Source organism: Lissotriton vulgaris, chromosome 5 (genome assembly GCF_964263255.1).
Source record: "Lissotriton vulgaris chromosome 5, aLisVul1.2, whole genome shotgun sequence".
Classification (NCBI taxonomy): Eukaryota; Metazoa; Chordata; class Amphibia; order Caudata; family Salamandridae; genus Lissotriton; species Lissotriton vulgaris.
The window spans coordinates 1,279,299,514-1,279,321,881 of NC_141693.1; the positions used below are offsets into that span (position 1 = coordinate 1,279,299,514).

A 22,368-nucleotide genomic window follows, 5' to 3' on the forward strand; every position below is an offset into this window, starting at 1 on the left:
GGGTCCTGAAGGGGAAACTAATCTCCTCTTGGCCTTCTGCCTCGATCCAATTATCATACTTTGTGTTTGAAGCCTCCATTTCTTTCATATCCTGACTGTCACGACTGGCAATTCTTCCCTGTCACTGCTCATCGTTCTGACGTTGCATGCTGGCCTCTTTGCGTGGCTGGCCAAACTGAAACCAAGCAGCCATGAGCCATCTAGCGGCTGCCAATGAGCGGGCGTCATTGTTGCCTGAAGCAGAGGTTAATTTTCCCAGACGGCTTCTGTCTGTGTGGAGCTGCCATAGGATTGCAGACAGTACAGTACAGCTAGAGTATAGCAAGACAAGAGTTTTGTGTTTGAGACAAAGGTGCATAGACACACAGTGGAGTACATCTTCAAGTTAGAGATATGTGTTGGTGTTTGTATATATGTATGTATTTTCACTGGAAAGATATACTATAGTTGGATGTTGAAATAAAGTAAAAACTAACGTTTGAAAACACCTCTGAAATTCAAGTTTGTTTACTGTGCAAAGTACAACTTGCACTCCCGCCTTGCTCTACTTGTACCCTAACATACTACATCACTCATGAAATGTAGCGTGAGTTGGCTGACCACAGCAGTTGATCGAACCCTTCAACCAACCTCTCATGGCGTGTGGCTGAAGGCCATGCGTGGTGGGGATTGACTATCTGCACAGGGTTAAAGAAACCTCCTAACTGCCACTCATGAGAACGCGAGTTATACTTACTTGGAATAACTAAAACTGTTAAATATATATGTACGTTTATATATTCATTCAATCATTCAAAAAATCCTCAGTGCCGCGTCGTGCACCAATAACCGACGAATCTACAATGCTATTCTCCACTGCTATTCAGCAGTTTATTCAGATATTGTAACATGTATAAGCTCCCAATGGGGTTCGGAGACAGACGCCTCCTTGTTCACGGTCAGGAAGCAGACAATACGTGTGTCACAAATACTTTCACATACTGACAATGAACACGAAAAGAGGACTCCATACAAGAAGTCTAATACATTATGTTTGTAAACATGAGCACAATTTTGACCTTAGATCTATTGTGCCCTTAACATATATTGAGTGCTGTCACCCTCACTTGGGTCTGGAAATCAATGTAATTTAATTTACTCTTTAAATTACGTATTTAAAAGACATTATCAATTCACCTTCTAAACAGTCATTTGGTATATAGTGGCAACATGTCGGAATTACATGATACTTCACAAACTTATTGTATAAATGCATTCTGCGCGGGTGGCAAAAGCTGAGAGGTACTGTTCCACTGGGCATTCAAGAACATCTGAATGCAGGTGTTACAAATTAATACTTAAGAGGTTCTTACAATGAAAATAATCAAATAATAATGAAAGTGCATTTTGCTGCAAATATGACATGCATAGTACGGTTTACTCGTATGTAATAAGCCATCTGGGAAAGCAGGTCAATATAATACATAGTCCATTGAAAACAGAGTTTGTATTACTCTTTGAAGGATTATTAAGTCCCTGGTGGGGCTACATGCAAAATAATCATTATGTGTCACTGCTGCATTTAGGCGCATCCATGCCTGGAATGAGACTGTCATCAAAGCTACAATCTCTAATGCTGAAGCTCTAAGAAACAATCCTAGAAGGGACATTGTGGAGAAGTGTGGCTCACTGGTTAGAGGAGGCAGGCCTGGAAGCAGAGGTCAGCCCGGGACCAGGGTTCAATTCCCGGCTCGGCGGGGTCTTGAGTCCTAAAATGTCCATGGACTCGACAATTCTCGCTCCGGTGCCTACTCGATTCACGGGTTCACACTCTGCGACTCTGGGCAATAGCTTGCTTAATCTCCACAACGGCCCCTCGCGGCGGGATGCCTGGCTTTCACCTTGCGGATACCCTGCCGGGGTTATCTCACAGGGGAATACCAGGACGGGTTCCCTAAGCAAGCGCTTAGAGACCGGTTGGTGATTTGCACTATATAAATTCCTGTACATTTACATTTACATTTACATTACTACAAATAGACCAGAAAAGGGGCACGTTGTTAACCGAAAATAATATAGCTTTCTTAAAATACTATCATGTAAGTTATACATACCAAAGCCGTGTGGCTACAGTGTCAGTTGAAAACCATGATCTGTGTGATCAGACACCGATTCGTATAAGGTGTTTCATTTGATAGAAAATAACCCTGTCCTTGTAGCAGTCTCAATTGAGTAAAGTACTCCAGAAATATTAAAGCTCCTTTGCTCTTCCTCTTGGTGCACAGGTCATCTAAAAAACTACAAAACAGAATAAATTAAAATGATTAAAAAGCAGGTAGCGAGTGTCACTGGTCCTGACTTTAAAAATAGGCAATGGGGGAAGAATAGGGTGCAGTCCAAACAGGGGTGCAGGGATACGGGTAATACATATAGAGGTTTATGCGTACTGGAGTCATCCTAAGTGTACTGCTAACTCCTCATCATGGTTAAGACCTACTGGCTGAAGAGTTTGAAAATCAATGATGTACCTCTACTCTAATCTTCTGAGTGCTAGGGTTCTATTGCCCCCTCTGATGTTCACGGTTATTCTGTCTAGTACGTAAAGTTTGAGTAAATGGGCATCGCTAGAGTGTTCGATGGAAAAGGGTCAGGCCTCTGGATATTGTTTCATATTAGTTATGGGCCTCAAGTGTTCCAGTATTCGAACTTTGGCATTATATATCGTGCTGTCGATATAGCATTTATTACATGGAAATTTCAGGCAGTATACACAATAGTCTGAGTTACATGTAAGGTGTTAACTGATTTCAAAATCTCTACTGTCAGGGTTCAGTTTGATACTCCGAGTATTTTCAGTCTGTCTCCAGGCGTTGCATTTATTACACCTGTAGAAACCTCTCACTGAGCCACTGTTGTCTTTTTTTAGAAACGATATTTCAAACAGCAGGTCCTTTAGAGATTTACTCTTTCTAAAGGCTAGTCTCGGATGGTTATCTACATGTTTGGCCAGTATTTCATCTGTCTGCAACACATGCCTGTGTTTGTTAAAGATGCATCTGACCTTTTGGAATGCTGTGTTGTATGGTATGTAACGTATAACAGGGGGCTCATCTTTGGGCTTGGGGTTACAAACCAATAGAGCCTCCCTCTTATTACTCTTTGTCCACGGCTTTCTGTATATGTATATACTTTTGTTCATGGCATGTGTGGCCGTAGATGCACATGCTATCAAATTTTCTCGCGCCCTCCAATCGGATGCTCATAGATGATTCTCTTCCGCTCTTAAAAAACAAAAACTTGAACTGCGCCAACTCGAGAGGAAATGGAGACATGGCTACTCCGCTGTAGGCAGGGAGCTATACATTATTGCTCGCAGATAATACAAAAAAGCCATAGTGAATACCAAAGCGGCTTATTTCTCTGAGAGAATTTTAAATGCGCATAATAAATCTAAGGACATTTTCAAGGTTGTGAACGACTTGTGTAATAACGATAGAACAGCATCTGCTCAAATACCCACCCAAGAGCTCTGTAACTCCTTAAATGATTTCTTTCTGGATAAAATAGCCACTATTAAAGAGAGCATACCGAAGAGTGCCATCCTGGACTCACTGGAAGACATGTCTAGCAACCTCTCCACATTAGATTCTATTCCTCCTATCGACCCCCCTATATTAGCCAACCTTATGACCCGGGTCAATTCGGGTTCCCCTAATGACTGTTACCCCCCCACGTCTTAAAAGACATCTTCTCGGTCTTACCTCATAGTGTACTCCCCCTCCTCAACAAGTCACTAGCGCAGGGCAAGGTCCCTGGCGCCTTCAAAAATGCACCGGTGGTCCCCCTTATCAAAAAACCAGGGGCTGATCCCTCCAATCTCTCCAACTACCGGCCTATATCTCTCCTCCCTTTCGGAGCTAAAATACTGGAAGCACACATGGCTAGGTGCCTTTCCAACTTCACAGAATCCACACATTACCTGGAACCCAACCAAGCCGGCTTCCGTCCGGCGCATTCGACAGAGACTGTGATCCTGGCAGTCCTGGACACTATTAGATACATCGCTGATAGGGGTATCCATCAGGCCCAAGTGCTCCTGGACCTGTCGGCTGCATTCAACATGGTCGACCACACCATCTTACTGCACTGTGTCGAACAGGCCGGCCTGCGGGGCTCTGCACTCAGTTGGGTCAAATCCTTCCTGACTGACCGTACTCAGGCTGTCAGGCTCGGGAACTTCACTTCCCCCAAGCTTGTCCCCACTTGGGGGGTCCCTCAGGGTTCTTCCCTGTCCCCACTCTTGTTCATTTTATATCTCAAGCCTCTACTACACTCTTTAAAAAACAGAAAGGTCATAATCTTTAATTATGCCGACGATCTGCAACTAATATTCCCACTGGACTCCCTGGACTCTGTCACTGAATTTCAGGCCACCATGCTGCACATCCAGCGGTGGATGGATCAGAACCACCTCAAACTCAACCCAGGTAAGACAGAGTTGGTGCTTCCGGGGAAAAGCGAGGCCAGTTGGGGCCCGCACTTCTGGCCGACAGAATTAGGGCCACCTCCCTTGTCCTCTCCCTCGGTGAAAAATCTCAGGATCATCATCAACGCAGATCTCTCACTTAGAGGACAAGTGCGAGCTGCAATCTCCTCCAGCTTCCATCAATTGCGTAAAATCAAAAAAATTGCCCACCTGTTGACCCATTCGGCTCATATACAGGTGGTGCTTGCTTTGGTCATTTCACGGCTGGACTTTTCGAATTCCATCTACCTGGGCTTACCTGCATTCTTAACAAGGCGCCTGCAAATTGTTCAGAATCAAGCGGCCAGACTAATTCACAAACAACCTAAATGGTTCTCGGCAAGACCGCTGCTGTCTGATCTCCATTGGCTACCTATAGCCCAACGGGTGGCCTTCAAGTCCGGTTGTTTGGCCGTTAAAGCCCTTCATGGTAAAAGTCCCAGGTTCATCAACAGCATGATCGTGAAATATATGCCCACCCGAAATCTCCGCTCAGCTCATCTTCACTTGCTCACCATCCCCTCCTTCAAACGGAAGCGACAAGGTGGTTGTCGCTTCGCCTACCTTGCCCCAAAAGTTTGGAATTCCCTCCCTTTGACAATTAGGAGCAGTGACAATCTTATGGTGTTCAGGAGAGCCTTAAAGACCTGGCTGTTCAAGCAAGCATTTGCATAAGTTAGCCACCGGCAACATTCCTCACGCTCAGCGCCATGAAACTCTTGGGTGCCCGTGCGCTTTAGAAGTTGTTATTAACATAACATAACATAAAATAACATTCTTCTGCCATCTAGTGTTGAGCTTGGACGACTGCAACTTGTTTTCTTTGGAGAAGGCTTCATGTTACAAGGTATAGTAACTCCTCCTATTACTGGTTAGGTGCATAGGCATCGGCTCCATTGTTATAAAAGTAACTTCATTGGCATTTACAATCCTTTACAAGCCTTTGTTGAAACCAGGGGTAAAAAGTGTCATTGAGACAATCCCCCCACACCTTTTTCAATTCCCCAGGATAACATCTAGCTTGATTACATTCATCAATTAAAGAAGTTGTTACTCCTATTTCCATCCTCTAGGTCTTATGCCAATATGAACGCCAGAACCCCTGCCCACCCACTGTCTGTGCCTATCATTTCCTACAGTGCCGGGGAGTGTCTAATGGCCCATGGTGTCCTCACTTCCTATCCTGGAGCCTCCATCTCTATTTAGTACTTGGGGATTGCTCTTGTCGCCTTTGTTGTCACACTATCAAACATCTCTGGTTTTCGGGAGCCCTGCAATTCCGTTATCATAGCTGCCCACGCCCGGAGATTAGATATTGGCTCCCTTGTTGAATTGGATCGGCCATATTTATACCGAGCTCTGGTTTTGGTATTGAAAATCTTTAGGCCCATTCAGATTCACTAGAACCATTCGTAAAGTAATTGTAGCACTTACAGCCCTTTCAGTATTTTTGCACTGCACCATATGTCGCGACAACCGTGATCTCTTAGACACCCCGCCTGGGGCCTTCTCCCTTTGGTGCCTACTCCATCGTCTTACCGAGAATGTCCAATAAGTAATGGAAAGGGCTCCATTTAAGAACTGCCCACAGTTTTGAGTCAAATTTCCTGGTCAGACCTCCACCAGGTGTGTAACCTCCGCCTGTCTCCAGAACATAACGAGGCCTCTTGGTCGGCCTACTTCGCCTTCCATTCAAAAAGGCACTGCACTTCGCTCAATAACCCCTGACACAGCAGCATGGGGCAACCCCCACAATTTATTTTGGGACCGTCTCTTCGAATAAGTACCACAGCCAGGGCCTTAGGCCAACCAGCCTCTGCATTTCAGTGTGAGGCCAGTTCCTACTCAGATTCTGAAACGGAAGGCCCCCAGACTGTCCGGTTTAGACAAGGGAGGTATCTTTCATGAGTATGACAACCCTTCCTGTCCCACAATCCGGTCACAGAATGGATGCACAGCAGCTGCCCTCGTGGGAACTGGGCATCAAACCCTGAAGCCTGTGGTCAGGTTTCGGGGCTGCCACTGCCTCAAGGCCATAGTCGGTACAGAAAAGAAGCTTCGTATAAGGTGCCAAGTCAGTTTCCTGTCCAAAAGAACATACTGAACCTCTGGTGCCAACAGGGCTCCTGACATTTACAACTTCTGCACTGTTGTCTAAGGCACCCACCAACACCATCTTTAGCTCTGCAGACTCCTTTGGTGGCCAAACCAACCTCTGCACCAGTGATACTGCCTGTTCCTAGAGCTCTGTCCTCCAGTGCATCCGAGGACCCAGGACCAACTTATTCTTCAACTACTTCTGGAAAAGCTTGATGCTAGGCAAAAGTGAATCCTGATCCACCCACAAACTAGCAAGATTCTCCCTCAACCTCTACCAATGCCTTCAGACTCAATTCCACCTATGAGAAAACTTGCTTGCGAGGAAGCTCTTGAGATACAGCCTGAGCCACCAACCAAAATGAAAAGACAAAATAAAAAGACAACTTGTCCAGCCCTCTGCGTTTCCAGCCTCACCGACCACTACCTTCTCCCCCGCTTACTTCCTCTCCACCCCACTTCAACTCAACCACTCTCACCTGAATCAGCTAAGGGTTCTCTATATCCTGACCTTGAAGGGGAGGAGGGCTATCCAGAGGGTCCGTATGACTCCTCATTTGACCGGCAGCCACATTATTAGGAGTATTGATATAGACCCACCTGGTGGATACTGATCTGGACCTTTATCCGGGGAAGCCATTCCCACCAGATGTCACCACTTCGTACCACAAGGTCCTGCAGCGGGCAACCACTTATCACAAAGTAGAAATGTGCAAAATTCAGGGGGACAATGTTTCCTTGTGAACTCCTCGCTTCATCCAGTTCCTGAGGTATTGCATCTCCTAAGGTATTCAAGGAGCCGATCAAGGCCGGATTCAACAAAACTTACAAAGCTTTACCGTCAAACAATGCCTACATTTGGGGACAGCTTCCTCCATACTCCCTGGTAGTACATACAGCCTGGAATAGTGCCAACGCCCCATGCAGCAGCGATTATGCACCTTCACTGGTCATAGCAAGAAGGGAGATAGATGCACAGGTAAACAGGTCAATACTCCGTCAGCGACACACAGGCGCATCACCAGCTCTGCCAGTCTGCTCTCCAGGTATGACTGGGCACTCTGGGACTAAATGGAAGATCTTCACCAACATCTCCTAAAAAAGTACAGAAAGTGAGGCCAGGAGCCTGTTGCGGATGGGAAAGTAACGTCCAGCACCGCTATTCGGTGTGCCCTGGTCGCTGATAACACCTCAACATGTGGCTTTAATTCAAGTGTCTATATTTGGCGGCACGCCTGGCTGCGTGTTTCTGGTTCCAAGCCAGAAGTACAGCAGCATCTGCTCAACATTCCCTTTGATAAGGAGCACCTATCCTGACCGCAGGTTGACCAGATTCTTGAAAAAATGACTAAGGACCCAGATACCATGAAAGCTATAGGGGTCCTACAAATGCACTGGGGTGGCTTTTTCAGGTCTCAATTTAGAGGAGGTGCCAAAACCACCCTCCCCCAGAGCCAGTACCTCCTATCAGAACCATAGCATCAAAAACACCTTGATGAGGGTATTCATGGGGAGGCTATAGGGGGAACAATTCCAGGGGTAAAGGTAAAGGCAGGGAGCCATCATTGCGAAGCATGCTTTGTGTGGCTGCAGTATGGAGGCTTTCAATGGCCTCTAGCAGAACAATGATTAGATAAATGCATCTGGCTTTTAATGTGAGGAGTATATGGTATCAGATGTTTATTTTCAGACTGCTGCATTTACATTTGTGTTTTTAGGGCAATTTTGGAACGAAGCCAAAAACGAAATATAAGTAGCTATTGGGAGAAAACATAAAGTGAGCCATTGTTGGGAAGAACTGCAAATACAATAACACTGGTTTAGCTTTTCTACAATTTATACCCACCAAAGCAGGTTTTAAAAAACATTTATGCAGGTGTTTTTAAAAAGGGCTGATCATAGCAAAGTGCAACGTATCTTGATTAGAGGTAGAATCAGACAGGAGCACAGTCCGCTTCGCTTATTTATTTATTTAGTTTTATAAAACCATCCATTTGGTACGCACAACAGGTGATGAAACATATCTAACCTGAAGCGAGTCCGGAGGAAGCGATGAGTGTTAGACATATCAAACTAAAGATATGGTTTAGTTAACATGGTAGTTTTTAACAAAACAACCTAACAGACTGTTTCAACTAAGCACATGGTTCCCTTCCATCACGGTTCTGTAGCATAAAGGCATTGTTAACAATGGCTTTATCTGCTTTAATAATGCCCTCTTGTTTCTGGAACAGATCGGGGTGACCTAACTTTTGTAATCATCCTAGAACATATCTAAGCCATGATGTCCAAAGGGCATGGCCAAAACCCAAACAGTCTTTAATGATCATCCTGTTAAATTCTAACTAGGGTTTTAACCAAATAGCTAGTGTAAAGGGCCTCAGCTGTATAATTTATGGGGTGGGCAGAGCTCGCGGAGTTTCACTGTGCGGAATTATGTGCAGTTGCATAAAAGCTGCGAGATTCCACGGACTTCTTTGAGTAGACAGAGTTTGGCACATTCCACTGCTCATGTAGATTTTAGTCCTGTCAGCTTGTTCCACGCAGTAAAATCAGTCCGAACAGCACCACATGGCATTCCAGAGGGCACCGTTTTTCTGCTGCTTGAGTAGATTTTCTAATTAAGCTGAAGTTTTATAAACATGACCGGTTGCGACCTACCACGACTGCACAGTGTTGACAAAATCTTGCTTTGAGGTGTTCGAGTGCTCCAAAATTTCACTAGGAGACGCAAATTTACTCTTTTCTACTTAATGTTGGCGAGCAGCACGCGAGAAAAAACTCCGCCGTGCGGGGTTTGGTGGAGTTTTTATGAAAGTCCACTTTACACGCATAGCGCGGAGTGGAGAAAACTGCAAACTCTGCCGACTGAGCAGATTTTTCCACTCACCCCAGATAAAATCCAATACAATGCCGTATACCAATTCTTCCTGAATAATTAACATGGCCAAACTTTTGACGATTGAGAGTAAACATTTAAAAAACATGTTCAGTACAGTTTGTAGCAGTGATGCTAACGTACTCCAACACAACAGTTCTGTACACAGCCATTGCAACACACTTGGTCTTATAGATTTCTAACATAGCTGCCGCACCTTTGTATCCCTAACTTGAAACAAAGTCAAAAGCATATGCAGTGCTCTTAGCGAAATCATGTCTCCTTGTTGTAACCTTTGGTGAGCAATTAACGATTGAGTTGAATAGGATACCCAAGTAACTCTATTCATCTTGCTAATAACACTGTCCTTCAATAAATGGGTTCGATTTTTGGTGGTTTTAGGTCCTATTACCAAAGTTTGAGAATTATCAATATTAGTTCTAAGATCCAATTCATCCAGATAAATGTCAAAAATATCTAATAAAGACTGCAAGCCTTGAGCTATTCTTAAAATCAAATGGCAGCATTGGAATAAAGGAGAGCCGGTACAAATTGCCTACCTACCATGGGCAAATCACACCCCCTACTGATCAGAACCTTCTCGAATTTGTTAACCTATAACATAAATAAAAAGAGAGCCAGGAGTCAACCGCATGTAACCCACCCTTTTGAGTAAAAAGTGCCCAGTGCATTCACCCCATCTCCATATTCAACTAATGATGACTATTACAAGTACAAATCACACAAAAAGACAATGTTTATATCAATCCATGTGTCTAACAAATTGGCCCACAGCTTATCCCTATTGACCCTGTCAAAAGCTAAACTTCAGTCCATAAAGGCCAGGTGTATTGATCATGGTTTAGACAATGTATATTTGATTTTCAATAAATACAAATTTTACACATTGGTCCCCTGTCCCTCTGCCAGGTCAAAAACCATTCTGAACATCGGAGATGACTCCATGGTGCCTTACCCATAGCCTCAACCTACCAAGAATCATACTTCCTATTAACATAATGACTAAGTCTATCAAAGAAACATGGCAGTAATAGTGTGATTAATTTCTGGAACCCTTTTTGTAGTCCGGCACAATAACTGAATTAGCCCAATGTGTTATAAGACTATCTCTTATTTCTGCCCTTATAAAAGATGTGAGAAGTGGGGCCCATAATGCGACATTGGTTTTAAATAAGTCCAATGGACCCCCATCAGGACTAAATGACTTTTTATAGAGCACATTGATGGCATCTCTGACCTCTTCCAAAGGAAAAACTAAGGAAAAGCAACAGGAGGATGGTGAAGTAAAATGTGAGTCAATATTCGAGGGTTTGCAGCTAGGTGGCTATTTATAGCTTTGAAGTGCCCAACTTATACATGCATATGGCCATGTCTGAACTGGGGTGGTGGAGTGAGCTCAAGAATGATGATGGATTAAACCCAGAACAGTTGACTGGGGGTGAGAGTTTGATTTGCTCAAACGCTCCGTCCATCATCCCCTTTGGTATCGCTTTGTTCGCCCTAAGTTGGCAGGGTATGCCCAGACGTGGGTCCCGTGCTCACTCTGCCACTGGATTCAAGATAGCCTGGCTGATGAGGGTTATGAACCCGAAACAAGTCCCAGGATGCTTGTTTCCGGTCCAGGGAAGATATGGCTTGGCAGTTCGGGCTGGACTGTTCCCATGAGGCACAGGGGCAGACTGATTTGCATATGGCCATGTCTGAACTGGGGTGGTGGAGTGTGCTAAAGAATGATGATGGATTAAACGAGGATCAGTTGACTGGGGGTGAGTGTTTGATTTGCTCAAGCTCTCCGTCCATCCTCCCTTTTGGTATCGCAACTTATACATCGGGCGGGTTATGCTGCACTAGCAAATATCCTACCTCATGCTTAAATAACGGCTGATTGGCCATCCCCTAGAATTTTATGCTGTCCCTCAACCGGGTTGTACCAATCGGTTCTTCCCAAGCTTCCGGCCTCAGAGAAAGTTTCCTTGTTTTACAGCAAGTTTGTCCAAAGGAATCTCTTTCAGAGCCATCATGAAATCACTGTAAGTCTTAGAACAGAAATTATCTAACCAGCTATATGATGCAGATAATGACCGCATAAGAGGGTTAAGAAGGGTCCTCATTGTCTGACTAATCACATAAAAAAAATTAGTATGATATTGTTAGTAATCATATCGTTAATGCAGTGTGTTAAAGCATCTCAACATATATAGAACAAATTAGATTAGAAGATGTCTGGACTAACATTCTTCCATTTAAGCCTCTGACCCTGATCACATGTGGAATCCTGCCCTGGGGGGCGGATGCAAACTAAGGGCCAAATTAAGTGCCCATGAGAGGGAAGCAGTTCATAGATTGTGGTCCCTCCTCGAGTCCCAAATTTCTTTGTAATTAAGTAGCCATGAAACTGAGACAGAAAATACAAAAAAGTAAGCAATCCCTGTGATCTCTGCCTGTAAAGGTAGGCCTACCCACATTAAAGTCAATGTCGGTACAAGTTTTACGTAGTACGGAGAAGTTCAAGTAATACATGACTGAATTCATGTATTGTAGACAAACTGGCAGGTATTTTTCAAAGCAAGGTCCAGTCTGTATATAATGACCTCCTAAAACCGGTTAAGGACACAGCGAGTAATGTTTCAGCTCAGCCTGAGGACAAGGTCTCCCACTGCAGCCTATCGAAATTCCCATTGCTGGCAGAGGAGAAAGTGGCTGACCTTTTGTTAAAAATCAAATCAGGCTCCCCCCCTAGACCCTTGCCTTCCGTATATACTATATCTGGCTCCAGATGAGATAAGTATCTCGCTATCCCCCATATTAAATCAAACTTTGATCTCAGGAGTTTTTCCAACGACCTGGAAAAAAGCCTGTATTTGTCCTCTCTTAAAAAAAAAAACCCAAGCTGAATCCCCTAGACGAAATAAACTACTGTCCCATCTCCTGTTTGCCTCTTCCTGCCAAAGTCCTTGAGAAGGCTATGAACTCAGAATTAACATCCTATTTAGAGACTAACAACATCCTTTATGCCACTCAACATGGCTTCAGATCATTACACTCCACAGAGACAGCCTTGATTATGGCAGCAGAGGAAATACGAAAGGTGATGGATGATGGAGGAAGGGCTGCATTGGTCCTGCTGGATTTAACAGCAGCCTTTGATACCGTGAACCACGTGGTATTAATACAAAGGCTACAGGATGTAGGTCTCAGTGGTATAGCTCTTGCCTTCCTCTCCCTCCTTTCTATCGTCTAGGGATCAAGTGATGATCTTTTGGGATGGATATCAGTCTGAGGAGTTCACACTCCCCGGCGGAGTCCCACAAGGCTCGGCCTTATCCCCTACGCTTTTTAATATATATGTAGCCCCATTTGCTAGACTAATGAAAAGTTACGGCTATACGCTGGTGTCATATGCTGATGACACGCACCTTATAGCGTCTGTAACACAGTCAGTGGATGCTAATGCAGCCCAATTCTGCAAATGCACTTCTGCCCTGATGACTTGGATGAACTCTAACTTCTTAAAGTTGAATGCAGATAAAACCGAGGTGATAGTTTGGTCAGAAAATCTCGGTCTGGAAACATGTTTGGTGGCCAACTGCAGCTGGTATCTGTCCCACTCCGGTTAATAAAGCCAGGAACCTCGGTCTTATGTTTGACAAAAAACCTCACCTGGGCCCCTCAGATTAACTAAGTTTTATCAGCTTGCTTTTTTATGCTAAAAGGCCTGAGGAAGATTCTCTCATTCCTTTTTCCTTGAGGAAAACAGTGGTAGTAGCCACGGTTTTATCTAGAAATGACTATTGTAAGGCCCAATTTGCCAAACTTCAGTCAATTCAGAACGCGGCAGCTAGAGTTCTGCTCAAATTACCCAAACATCACCCTACATCGACCAGTATAAAACAACTTCACTGGCTCCCAGTCCGACGATGTGTTGATTTTAAGACGCTATGCTTAGTGCATAAAGCCTTGTTTGGTGGTGGGGCAAAGGATGTGCAATCCTTGTTTTCCCAATATGTACCATTACGGCCTGGTACAACTCCCAATGATAGAGAGCAAGGTGTGGAGGAAAACGCTTCTCCTTCTTGCCATCCAAACTCTGGAACTCACTGCCCATACACCTGAGACTTCTACCAAATAGATCTGTCTTCAGGAAGGAAATTAAAACATAGCTCTTTTCCCAACCCTGAACATGTCGGCCATTATTTTTCACCACATCACCCAGCACCAAGACGCCTCAGCAGTAATACGGTCTATAAATACCTTCAGTCAGTCAATTCTTCAATTCACCCTGAGCAGAATGATTAAAATGAGATTTGTCAGAAATTGAAAACAAATGAATGCCCATGTCCATATCAAGGCAGGGGTGTAAATTAAAATCACCAAGCAACACTGCCAGAGTATACAACATTTCAGTTTTGATATATCTATCCAGTAAACCTCTTAGAGAACAGACAAGTTCTACAGTATGCTGTGGAAATTAACATTGTAAAAATTAACAACTGGGAGTGTACATGATTTGGAAAATGACTAGCAAACTGCAGGTAAATAGGCTAGCCAGTGTCTAGCTGTTCTATTTTGCCATTTAAATTTAAAACAACCAGGACTAACAAACCCCCCATTCCTCCCCTTAGACCTCCATGATTGCCAACTGATTGCTGGGACAGAAAACCCCCAAATTCCATCTAAGATTAGGCTATTACTATCCTCCCCGGTTTCTTGAAAGCATATGATATTTTCCCAAAAATAACAACCAGCTGTAATCGTCTCTACTGCCCACCAGACCCTCTATATTCCAACTCAAAATATCAAGAGAGGAAAGTGGTCCAGCATAGTCATAGTACTTTCCTCCTGTTATATTATTCACTTTGGTAGGTGTTGGAAGGGTCAGTCGATCATTGGAGTCCAGATTACCTAACTCCATGGCTGCTAGAGCAATTCCCGCTGGGTGCTGAAATATTCAGAAACCCATGCTCCATGACGAGCTCAGCTCGTCATGAGTGTATGAGAGGTGTACATCATGACGAGCTGAGCTCGCCATGAGCGTCGAAGGTGTTAAGGCTTCAAAATTGTAGCATATTGGAACATTAAAGGTCGGTTTGTTGGATGGAACAGCCTTGATGTGTGATGCTGGGCGTTTTAGAGATAAGCTTGGTGAAAGATGCGTATATAAAAAGCCCAGAGGTGTAATACCAGAGAAATCGCATTCCATGATTTTAGGGGCCTTCCCAAACTAAGATACCCTTCTGGCCATATTAATACAACTATACAAATGAGATATGTGACCAAGGCACCTTTTCAACTCAATGAACAGCTTTATTTTTCAATTGTGAGTAATGCTTCATATTCCCAGCCTTCAAAAAATGGAGCATCAGCTAAAATAACTTATAAGGTCGCTGTAGCCTTTTGCAACAGTTAATCTGCCAGATGTCTGCACCAACTAACCCCTGCTGTGTTGATCATCCATTGTTGTATGATCCCTGTCCTTACTCTGCAACCCTAAACATTGAGTAATTAGCGCCGTTACTCCAAGGTCAACCACTCTGTGGATCCTATCAAAATCTGGGGCCCGACTGTTGTGTTTGAGATCCAAAGATAAAGATGGGTCAGATATGCTGGGCAATATAGATGGCGTTTGGTCTTCATGGGCCATATTAGTTGCCGAGCGAAAATGAAAAAAAGCAGTTATTTTATATAGTGCATTTTTTATTTTAGTAATTCTCTTGTTAGTGTCTAATGATTAAAATGTCGAAAGATTCCTTTGGTGTACCAGTCCCACCCTCCCACGCCAGACAGGCGCCATACAGGCACGCATCACTCTGTTTTTCGTTTCGTCCAATTCAGAGGAAATAGTAGGTCCCTTATTAAGGGGCTGGTATAGTGTGGCCCTGACAGAGTCAGTATTACTAATTGACCACAGTTCTGAATAAGAAATAGCAAGATTAGTCACATGTGTCCACAGAGAGCTCCCTGGGTGACCACCTTTGGATGTTCTTGAAGCAGGTACACCTACCCCAGTTCTTCAACAGAAATTATCACATCAGCAGCCAAGAGGGGTGGCCCGGTTTGGTCATGTCCGGGCGCAGATGGACCCACCCTTGGCTCTGTTTTTTCCCGAGCACGTCTAACAGCGTGGGATGCCGCAGAAACAGCGGAGCTCTTTTGAAGCCCAGTACAGCAGTGGAGCCCCTCCTCCTACACGGGGCTCTGTAGTCTTGTGTTCAAGATAGTCATGCAAGCTCATACTGCAGCAAGCGCCCACCCAGACATCATGTGTAACACACAATGTCTCAAAAAGGAATGTAAGAGAAGTGCAAACTCCCAATCACTGTGTGGGACCTTCTCACTGACCAGTCTAGTCTAGACAATACATCAGAGTGTGTTGGGGAAATATTCTGAGATCCAGGGCTGTTGTCCTTGACACCAAGCTTCCCAGAGGACATCAACTGAAGGAGTCTGGAAAAATCTGCTGTTGAAGGTATGGATCTGTGTGCACGTATATTCTGCATTGCCTGAACTGGAGGTATCCCTCCGGAATCTGCTTTGAGGAGAGGTCCATCCATGGCTGCTTGGAATTAGACTGCAGCTGCCTAGAAGAAACAGACTGAGAGAATAACCCTGATGACAATGGGCAAAAAGTATGAAAGTGGAAATGCAACACGGTATAGTATTTTAAAGGTGCTTAAAGCCCCAACATCCCCATCAAAACAGCTGTTTTTTTAAGAGCCATATGTTACACCTTCTTTGCTTTCTTCATATAACCTATTTCTGAACTGGTCCAAGAACAATAATTAAATTGTATTGAAAGATCAAAAAAGTTGACACAAGCTTTATTGCTCTTTCAGATATAAGAATTACCTACAAAGGCAAATCCCATACATTTTACTATCTTCTATAAAAGGCCGTTTACAACTAGGGTAGACAATATGGATACCTAAAATATATCAGGAAGTGTAATATCTTGTATTTTAAGACTGGATTCTATGTTCTAAAAAAATAACTTTGCAGAATACTTGGTTTGGAGGTGACATTTAGGAGTGAATGTTGCATGGTGAGAATGGGGCTTATAAGTGCATTAATCCTTTTAACGCACTGTACTGTTACTCTCTCTGATTTAATCTTCGTCCTAACATTTGTCTTTGTTTCTTTCCCTTTTAGCATGATCGACTTTCCAGGTAAGTTAAGTGTCAGTTTCTTGTCTTTTTTTTCTTTCTTTTATAATTTACTGGCTGTGTTGTGTCCTGGGGATTACCTTTCTTCTAGTACGAGCATCTTCTATCATAAAAAAAATTCTTTATTTCCAGTTGAAAGTCATCCCCTATTGCATTGTTGTTTGGGGTCATAGGTATTTAGGTTTTTGTTGGCCATTTGCACTTGCAGTTGATTTCTAATATTATATTCCAATGCAGGACTTTGCTCAATTATTAACGGCTGTTCTGATCTGCAACTGTAATTATATTGGGATATCTATGACAGGAGTTTAGCTCAGTTAAAAATGAATTAAGTAAAAAGGGAGTTCACGCAGAAAACAACTTGTGCATTCTTCCGTCTAATCACTTGAGGCATTCATAGCTCCTTAGATTGCAACCTGTGTATTCATTCTGTGCTGCTATCCTCGCTTTTCTACCTTTGGTGTGCTTTTGGCATTTTTGAAGCACCACCTTAACGTGGCCAGGTTATTCTGAGTTTTTTTCTATTTTGTTTGGCTTTATTGAATTGATGGTTCACTCACCCTGTCTTTCTTGGGCCCAGTATATTTTGAGATCCTTAAATTGTAAGGCCTTTTTGATCAGCTAATGCACCCTAACTTCTTTCTGTTACCCTTGGTGTTCGGATTTTTTAAATTGTTTGGACGGTTTGCCTCGAAGTTGACTAATCCTTAAGTAGTGTTTCTTGAATATCTGGAACCAACCCTTTGTTGAATACCCCTCTCTCCTGTGCCCCTTACATATTCAAATGTGCTAACTGTACTCCGTAAATCTTCTGTTATCCTTCACCCAGAGAAAGATGATATCTGACTGGAATTCAGCTCTGCTGATATTCTATATGGCAGAGGGCATGGCTATGTTTTGTGCTTTCCTCTATCCCCACTGACCTAAAAATGTTGAACCTTGCCTCCCATGTTCTGTAGTTTAATTATTGTTTTCCAATTTTCTTGGTGTGCCTCCCAATTTAGACTCTACTGAAGTTTCCACAGTTTAGAATATACCTGGCTGTGCTAAAATGTTAGTGACTTTGTTCTTTCAATCCCATCAATTGCAGCAGTCCAAGCTCCTTAATTAGTGACTTTGAGATAATTGTGCTCCTACACCCTGCTCTTGGAACTCGTAGGATTGTGCTTTCCTAGATTGTCTAGAACTACAAGACTGATTTGTTGCCATTTATGTAGTGTATTCACATCTTGGGATTACTACAGATACAATGCAACAACCCAATCTAAAGTTCTCAGAATACCCTAGATAAATAGTAGTATAAACTAACATTACAGAGGTGCAAATGATTCCTTTTAAGAGATCCATCCGATGCCATGCTGTTAATTGCTATATGCCCTCTTGGGGCATGTCTAGTTATCCAACATTCACACTTTATTCTCTTAGATTGGAATCTGGAACTACGAACCCCACCACAAGCGATACTTTTGGTGACCGAACGTCAAGTCGGACCAGTGCCTACACGCGTAGAGAGAACCGCCTGGCTTCCCTCAGCAGCAGAACAGAAGATGACGGAGACAAGGATTACAAAAAAGTAGGAGCTGCATACCTTCCCTCTTGAAATTCTCACTACAGTTGTTTGTTAGTGTAGACTCACTGATTTCATTGAAACTTCAGCTTGTTATATTCTCTGGATTGTAGTTCAGGGTAAACAAACCTTCAGGGACCTAATAAGAATTTGCCTCTGGGTTCTGTTTTTAGGATTTGATCGATTTCCAAAAGGTGTTTGATATCTTCTTATTAAATCACTTTTTTGTCCTCATTCTCTCCTACTGCGGCATAGCCAGTAGTCTGTGCCCAGATTGGTTCAGAGACTGCTTTGGTTCTTTTTGGATAGAGCTCACAACAGTGATAATGGGTGATATGATACTTCTCCAGCACTGGACATGTCACAGATTTGTATGCCAGAATCGGAGTAGCAAACAATACATTCATAATATGCATTTCTTTTATCAGATGGTGGAAAATTAGGATAAAAGTGCTCACCTTACTAAAGTAGATTTCATAGAACTGCTTGTTCCACCTCTGCATCTCTTTTCAGAACTGTTTACAGTGCAAAGTGTTTCTATTTTTCCAGGTTCCTGCTCTTAAAATATCCACCATGGGCATTCCTGCAAATAAGGCTGTGGATGGGGGCCCATTTCTTGTTGAATGCTCTCTCACATTTCCTTGGCGAGGACAATCTGCTTGATTATGACAGAAGAATATAGCTGCTGATACCCAGAAAGTAATGTGTCTGAATACCCACTGAGCCCTGTTTTGAATGAGATTGCTCTTAGCGTGGATGACCATAAGCCACTGAAAAGTCGATCAGTTTGCCAAAACGTTTTGTTCTCTCAATATAACAGTTTAGACATCTTTTCACATCTAAAGTATGAAGAGCCCTTCCTGCTACATTGCTTCTATTTAAAAAATGTTTTTAGATCTACTGGTCCAATGAAGTAGAGCAGTATTTTGGGAATAACAACACGCATTCTTGAGATGATGTAAGCATGTGAATCTCGGAAAGATACCATTGCTGGAGAAATTCACTAACCGGAAAGTAACTTTTCTTTTAAGCTTTATAGGTTTGTATGCTTTAATTTGTCAGTTAAACTAAGAAATGGTATCGAAACAGAAAAGCTCAAGAGTGGGCATTCTCTGCAGTTAATGCTGGTCTTTATTGTTAAGATTACTGTAGTAAATTTACTCACACAAGCTGCGTCCTGTAGGTACTTTATTGTTGCCTAGTAAGTGAACAAATGCCCATCTCTCCATAAATAACATTTATTTAAAAATATTACATGATAAAGCCACAAAGAAACACTTTTGCAAGATCTTTTTCTTCACAAATGTGCATACAGGTTACTTCATAAATAAAACTTTTATTGCTGATATCCACTTACTGAGATTGAGCAATTTCAAGTACTTACCCCAAAAAACTCTGATAGCAAAAGGCAATTGATTTTCTTTCTCATTGTGGCAATGGCTCCTCGGGAGATCAGTCATCCAGTGATTGCTACCTCCTAAAGATAGTAAACTTTGGCGGAAACTACTCCGAATCCTCAGAATAAAACTCTGATCTGAGGAATGGTGATGAACGGTGAGCAAGGCTTCAAAAGTGCGCTTATCAGTACCTCTACAAATACCTCTATGCAACTGCACTGTCACTGTCCCACAAGCCTTCAGATTATAAAAACAACACACCCGATTACTTTGCAACTTCAGTAAAAGCTTTAGTTGACAAATGTGCTTAAGACCTCTTCACTGCTTCTCCATTAACAACAAACACTCTTCATTGTGAGCAACATTACTTCAAAATCTAAAGTGACCCTTCTTCATGAGAAGCCCATCGAACTCGATTCATACGATGAGGTGATTAATAAGGATCCTTGGAAAAAATGCTGGATAATGACTGAATAGTTTCCAGCAAATAACATTGCTTTTCCAGCGGAGTGAAACACCCGTAGCCTTCCTCTGATATTGATGATTTTAGGCAAAGTATGATGTCATCATAGAGTGTGTGTATTTCTTTTTTTTTTACAAGGGGAATTAAGAAAAGTTTGCGAATCTCCCCATTTGCATGAAGTGGAGGAAAACTAAATTGCGGAGGATGAGCTGCAGGCACTGCATAGAAAACATTTGATTCCTCATTATGTAAAATACATCGAAAAATCCCTCTATATTTAATATAGCAATAGAGCTGTGCGTGCTTGTAGTAAAAGATTTTCTGAACTTTGTACAGAACCACCTGTGCATCTGTAGGCCCTGAGAATCTCTTGCTCAGAAACGCCTTTAAAATTCTGGTGCATCCCAAGAGCTGCCCCTAACCCAACTTCCATAAACCGTTGTCTCTCGGAAAAGAAAAATTACTTTTGTATGAAGTACAATAAAAAATTGAAAAGAGATGAAGGGACCTATGAGAAACGTTGAGAGTGAAATATGATAAACACAGATGTTGATGAATCTGTTATCCTTTTCTGCAAGTTTCCCCTGCAAGAGACTCTCTTCTCTCTGAATTAGTTTTGGTTAGTGGACTGATAAAAACTGTTTCAAGCATATTTGACTTAACATTTGTCTACAGGACAACGATTCTTATTTAGTCAAAAAGGCCGAAGAAGGTACCAACTGATTCAATTCCCGAGAACATTTGGGAGAAATAAGTGCTAGTAAATTACATCCTTCTCAGCACACTCAATCCTCGTGAGAACAACTACAGGAAATCCAAGCCTTATGATGAAGTCACCAAATGCTCACTGGGGAACTGGGTGGTGGCCGCTTGTAATAAACAAAAATTTTGCGTAGAATGTTCAGTGAGTGACTGTAGACCTATTTGTGTACAAGGCCACTTGAGTTAAAGGATGCTCGCTTTTGTTGCGACCCATTGGACGGGATGTCACTGTGATGTGATGATGATGTTTTAACCAAATGAAAGGTGAGGTGCATGGGCTTGAACTCTCTTCTGTTTTGAGGGACAATTACTCAGAATTCCAGAGTGTAGACTTGTGCAATAATCCTGGTGTAACAGGCCTACAGCAACATTTAAAACATTTTTTTTAGCTGAGTTGAACAGCAGTAGAAACTCTTTTACCACGTAGCATGTTGTAGGATAGGGTTTTGTAAACCATTTTTATGTGGATAGTTAATGATAGGTCATTATCAAATTTCATTCCCAGATTGTATAGTTTATTCCTGGGCAGAGGGGTGGTGGAGGGCCAGTTTATTTTACCAAAATACAGAGATGGGGCTCTAAACTTATGATGCTAAGTTAGGGATGTCGAAATTGCAAAGCAATGAGGGCTATTATCAAATATTTGCAGACACTTCAGAGTTAAAGGCATCATAGGAAAGGAGTGAGGACACCCAGTTAGAGAAGCAGGTGGACTCTATAAATCTTTTCTTTCATTTTCATACACCAGTTCCTCTTGCCAATCTAATCCAATCCCCATCCAGAAGGCAACAATTGTTTTTTTCATTGTTAAAGGCATTGATGGTAGGACTGTGGTGTTCACCACATTAAAAATAAAGAAACAGGAAACTTCAGAAGCAAGTAAGTGGGTGTTTTAATAACCTCATCCACGAAGTCTAACGATCAACTGACTTCCAGGGAAGTCTACATTTTAGGCAAGAACCTCTTAACAGAGTTCTAGGAATTAAAGGTACAAAGCATATAAAAACATATCTCAATATTATCACACATCTCCCTTTCTAATAAAACAAGAAAGAAAGAAAACTTAAACATAATCTTTTAAGTATGAAGGAGGTCTACGCACTCTTTGACCCATTCTAGAAGAAGAGGACAAACTCGGAAACCCAGGAGAACAATAACGGGAATTGCCTGAACTACCCCCAACAGGATGAGCACTTTCAACAGCAGGCAACCTTGAACCAACCAAAACCACACAACTGTTTTTCCATATCCTTCCATCATCCGTTTTGACAGCATTCCTAAAGATTTTCGCCACAGAGCGAACTTCAGTGAACTTTGACCAAGGCCTACATCCAACAGGGGCTCTGATGCGAACAAGATCACCAAGTTTGAACTTTTGAAATAATACAGACTTTCTGCTATCAAAATATTCTTTCCTAGCAACTTGTTTGTCCAATTCCTTATATCTCCATTCACCAACACTATTATCAACCAAACCTTTGTTCAACTTCATCCAGCCAGGACACCACAAAGTATTAGG

The 22,368-nt window shown here is 42.6% G+C and overlaps 1 protein-coding gene across 8 annotated transcripts in view; it reads left to right on the forward strand.

Annotated features, from left to right (window-relative positions):
• Positions 1–22,368, forward strand: part of PPP1R12B (protein phosphatase 1 regulatory subunit 12B) — an 880,212-nt gene that overhangs the window by 723,881 nt on the left and 133,963 nt on the right. For all 8 annotated transcript variants that reach the window (XM_086923137.1, XM_086923132.1, XM_086923136.1 and 5 more), the window contains 2 exons: positions 16,647–16,663; positions 18,086–18,233. In XM_086923137.1, coding sequence (XP_086779263.1) covers positions 16,647–16,663; positions 18,086–18,233 — 165 coding nt within the window. The remainder of the gene's footprint in view (positions 1–16,646; positions 16,664–18,085; positions 18,234–22,368) is intronic.